The sequence below is a fragment of the Emiliania huxleyi genome (assembly GCF_000372725.1).
Source record: "Emiliania huxleyi CCMP1516 unplaced genomic scaffold EMIHUscaffold_7973, whole genome shotgun sequence".
Classification (NCBI taxonomy): Eukaryota; Haptophyta; order Isochrysidales; family Noelaerhabdaceae; genus Emiliania; species Emiliania huxleyi.
In genome coordinates, this window is record NW_005196040.1 from 1 (window position 1) to 1,297 (window position 1,297).

Here is a 1,297-nt window from a genome sequence, read left to right on the forward strand (position 1 = left end):
AGATGGAGAGGGTTGCAGCGTACGAGGCGCCACGCGGTGAGAACCAGAGCCTGCAGCGGCGGATACTGCCTGAAGGCCAGCTGTCCATACTCGGAGCACGTGGGTATGAAGCGGCAGCCTGGCGGGATCAGTGGCGAGATGAACCTCTTGTAGAATTGAGCGCCGCCACCGAGGCGCCCGACACCGCGCCGCCTGCGTCCTGGGAGCTCGATGTGAACAGCGGGACTCTGCCACCACACCCGCACGCGCAGGTGAACGGCAACGGGAGCTCCCAAACAGACGCCGCGGTTGCAGCCGTCGCTCCTGACTGCCGGACGCCGAAGAGCGAGGGAGCGGCAGGGCACCTGGCAGGCGGAGCGAAGGAGTACGCCAAGAGAGCAGAGAGCTGGAACATGTATCCAGAGCAGAAGAAATTCAGGATCCGAGTATACTGGCCTTGTGGCGCGAGTCAGTGTGAAAGCCCTGCCAAGAGCCGAAAGAAGAATTCAGCCGGGTTTTCGCTTGCGCGCCAGCCTGCGACACGACGTGTGCCGGGGTTCTCGTGCTGCTGCTCGCGTGGCCGCTGTCCGTGCTGCCGCTGCGCATGCGCCCGCCGTCAGCAAGCGCTAAGCGGGCACGAGGGACGCCGCCACCCGTGCGCGTGCTCAGCGAGGGAGAGGCGCTTGCCAAGCCGTCGACTGATGATCGGAGCTACAGGCTGGTCGAGCTGCCAAATGCGATGCGCGTGCTGCTGATATCCGACCCACAGATGTCGGCGGAGGAGGACACCGGCGACGGCCACGGCGATGAGGACGAGGGCGAGGGCGACAGTGAGGAGGGCGAGGAGGGCGAGGAGGGCGAGGAGGAGGGCGAGGGCGCGGACTCGGAGGGCGAGGGCGCGGACTCGGTGAAGAAGGCGTCCTTCGCCCTCTGCGTGGGCGTGGGCTACCTGAGCGACCCTCCGAATGCCAACGGCCTCGCCCACTTTGTGGAGCATATGGTCTTCATGGGGACCGAAAAGTACCCGGACGAGAATGAGTGGGCGGCCTTCCTGAGCTCGCACGGCGGAGAAGACAACGGCGAGACGGACGCGGTGATGGCAGGGCGGGGGAGGTGCCTCCGTCCGGCCCATCCGCCTCTCTCTCTCATGGCGCCGGCCTCCTCGCCCCCCGCAGGAGACGACGTGCTTCTACTTTGACGTGCACCCAAACTACCTGCGCGAGGGGTTGGACCGCTTCTGCCAGTTTTTTGCGGCGCCGCGCTTTGCGTGGGGCTCGAGCGAGCGCGAGGTCAAGGCGATCGAGTCCGAGTTCCAGCA

General features: G+C 66.2%; 2 protein-coding genes across 2 annotated transcripts; one reads left to right on the plus strand and one right to left on the minus strand.

The window, feature by feature from the left end:
• Positions 1-5: 5 nt before the first annotated feature.
• On the minus strand, positions 6-158 carry EMIHUDRAFT_60642 (hypothetical protein; the record flags this gene model as incomplete). The annotated part of the gene is made up of 1 exon (XM_005759742.1): positions 6-158. A coding segment is annotated over one exon (153 nt), but the record flags the coding sequence as incomplete, so codon positions are not given.
• Positions 159-583: 425 nt separating this feature from the next.
• EMIHUDRAFT_125095 (peptidase M16) lies at positions 584-1,268 on the plus strand (the record flags this gene model as incomplete). The annotated part of the gene is made up of 2 exons (XM_005759743.1): positions 584-1,072; positions 1,155-1,268. Coding segments are annotated over 2 exons (603 nt in total), but the record flags the coding sequence as incomplete, so codon positions are not given.
• Positions 1,269-1,297: the final 29 nt, after the last annotated feature.